The sequence below is a fragment of the Carlito syrichta genome, unplaced genomic scaffold (genome assembly GCF_000164805.1).
Source record: "Carlito syrichta isolate Samal-C Ts95f unplaced genomic scaffold, Tarsius_syrichta-2.0.1 Scaffold130655, whole genome shotgun sequence".
Lineage (NCBI taxonomy): Eukaryota > Metazoa > Chordata > Mammalia > Primates > Tarsiidae > Carlito > Carlito syrichta.
The window spans coordinates 58,501-61,017 of NW_007074751.1; the positions used below are offsets into that span (position 1 = coordinate 58,501).

General features: G+C 54.9%; 1 protein-coding gene across 1 annotated transcript in view; it reads right to left on the reverse strand.

Annotated features, from left to right (window-relative positions):
• SLC17A7 (solute carrier family 17 member 7) overlaps positions 1-2,517 on the reverse strand; it is a gene marked incomplete at its 5' end in the record, with an annotated part of 13,073 nt that overhangs the window by 8,759 nt on the left and 1,797 nt on the right. Inside the window, one exon of the mRNA XM_021708102.1 lies at positions 2,467-2,513. Within this exon, the coding sequence (XP_021563777.1) occupies positions 2,467-2,513 (47 nt within the window). The remainder of the gene's footprint in view (positions 1-2,466; positions 2,514-2,517) is intronic.

Genomic DNA, 2,517 nt, shown 5'->3' on the forward strand with positions numbered 1-2,517 from the left:
CCCAGGCGGGTCTTGAACCTGTGGGCTCAGGCAATCCACTCACCTCAGCCTCCCAAAGGCATGGGATTACAGGCTGAGCCACCAAGCCGGCTGAGACCTCATCTCTTAAAAAAACAACAACAACAACAGAGAAGGGACAGCCTGAATGGAAGTCTCCTCCCTGCCCTTGATGCCCAATCTCAGGCCTGGTGACTTGGACTTGGCAATGAGGAAACACAAAGCTTAGAAGGCAGCCTAGCTGCCAAAGTCGAGAAGGTGTCTTAGTCTCCTTCTCTCTGTATCTGTCTCTGCCCCTCTCAGAATCTCTGTCCACACCCCCAGGTCTCTGTCTCCTTATATTGCTTTGATTCTTATCTTCCTATTGCACAAATAAGGAAACTGAGGCTCAGAAAGCAGAAGTAGCATTCCAAGGTCACACCCAAGCATAGTGATGGGGCCTAGTCCCTTCCTGGCCTCAACATCACCCTGCCCAAGACAGGGCTTCAGAAAGGAGGTGTGTTGGTCATTCATTGCCTGCACCCTTTCCCCAGGTCCTTGTCCAAAGTCGCCCTGGGTTACCATCCATTTCCTGGTCCAGTGGAGTTCTTCACCCATTCCACGCACCCCTCATCTCAATGAATATCGGCAGCCTCTGTCCCAGGCTTGGGAGGAGACCGACCTGTGTTCAAATGATGGTTCCTGTACTCCTCATCCATTGATTTCCCTCCTCCACCCCCACTGCGACTCCAGAATGGAGCCTTAGTTTCCCCGGCTTTGTCCAGGGCATCACGTGGGATCGAGGTTTTGCATCCAATAAAGGACATTCCCTGCTGTCTCCAACCACCACAGTGAACCCTGGTCTCTAGATACAAATGTTCTCTGCGCAGACTCCCTGCTGAAGCTCTGAGTTCTGGGGGCTCAGGAGGCAGCTCAGAGAGGTCAGAGCAGGGAGAGATGAACTTTGAGCAGCCCAGACACAGAAGAGAAACTGAGCAGAGACTGAAGGAGGGGCCCTGAGGAACACATCACTCCTGCTAACCCCCCCAGCCCCCTCCGCCAGCACGTCTCTCTCTCACTCTCCTGACTTCACACTGATGTATTTTGAGAAACTCGTGAAAGGAGGCGAGAAAAAGGGTGGGGAGGGGCTGGAAAATTGGAAAAAGAAGGGATGAGGTGATCTCAGCTCCCCCTCCACCACCAGCCCCCATCACTGCGCCATCCTCCTGCTTCCCCCCCCAGCCTTATTTGTGTCTCTTATATTACTAGAGGGTGGGGTAACTTTGGATCTGGGAGGTGATCTGCAGCAAGCAAGACTAAAGGTAGACTTAGAAAAGGACCTGAATGGCCTAGAAAGAGGCTGAGGCTAAACTAAAGGTGGGATCAGGGCTATGGGCCGAGGGGTCTGAGGGCATGGCGGCCGGGGCCTGGCGCTGATGAGTCCATCTCCTCCCCGCACTGTGGCCAGATATTTTTAGACTTTCCCGCAGCTGAGTAATTTCTCTGACTTGGAGCCAGAGCTGGGGTTGGGGGTGAGAGACCTGAGGGAGGTGTTCAGACTACCCCGAGGGACACCTAGGTCACTGAGGTCACCGCCCTGGCTGGGAGGAAGCCCCTCTCAGCCTATATCCTTGGAAAAAGTCTGTCCTAACCCAGGAGTCAAAATTTTTGACCTGTCATTCCCTTCTCCCCCAGAGACCCAGGATACTCTGGCCCCTTCTCTCTGCCCCCGCTTAACTCCCCTCAAGGACAAGGACTGATGGGCCCCAATCCGCTTTAGCTGCAGATTAAACTCCCTGCGAGACAGAAACTGAAAAAGACACGGAGAGATGGAGAGACCCGGGGTGAGAGAACAAGAACCCAGAGAGGGGGACAGACTTTCAGAAAAAAGGGAGACAGAGACCCAAAGAAGGGAGGGGGGACCAAAGATCCAGAGAAGAGGAGAAACCCAGAGAGAGGACAAGGACTCAGAGTTGGAGGTTTATAGAGAGCTATAGTGAGAGCAATGGTCAGATAGTTGGGGGGAGGGGACAGAGACCCAATGAATGGGGGACAGAGATCTAGGGGGGAGAGGCACAGAGGGGAGCAGAGATCCAGAAAAAGAGAGGGAGAGAGACCTAGAGATAAATGGGAACAGAGACCCAGAGAGAGGAGTCCAGAGAAGAGGGGGAGAGAGGTCCAGAAAGAAGGGTGGACAGAGACCCAGAAGTTGGGGAGGGGGTCAGAGACCCAGAGGGAGGGGGTTTTACAGTCCCAGAGAAGACAGTAGATCCCCGGCCGGCATGGGGTGCCGAGAAATGAACGAGATAATGAACAAGACCTGGCCAGGGACGACGACACCGTCGGAGCCCCAGGAAGAAAACTGGACAGATGGGTGGACCCCTCCATGCAGGGTATCGCCTGTCATCCGTCCCTCTGCGCCCAGATGGGAGTGGGCGTCCCCGTCGGATCCTCACATTCCTCCCCTCCCAGGACCCCCACCACGCTCACCGGTGCAGCTTCCCGAGGGCACGACCCGCTAGCTTCCGAAACTCCTCCTGG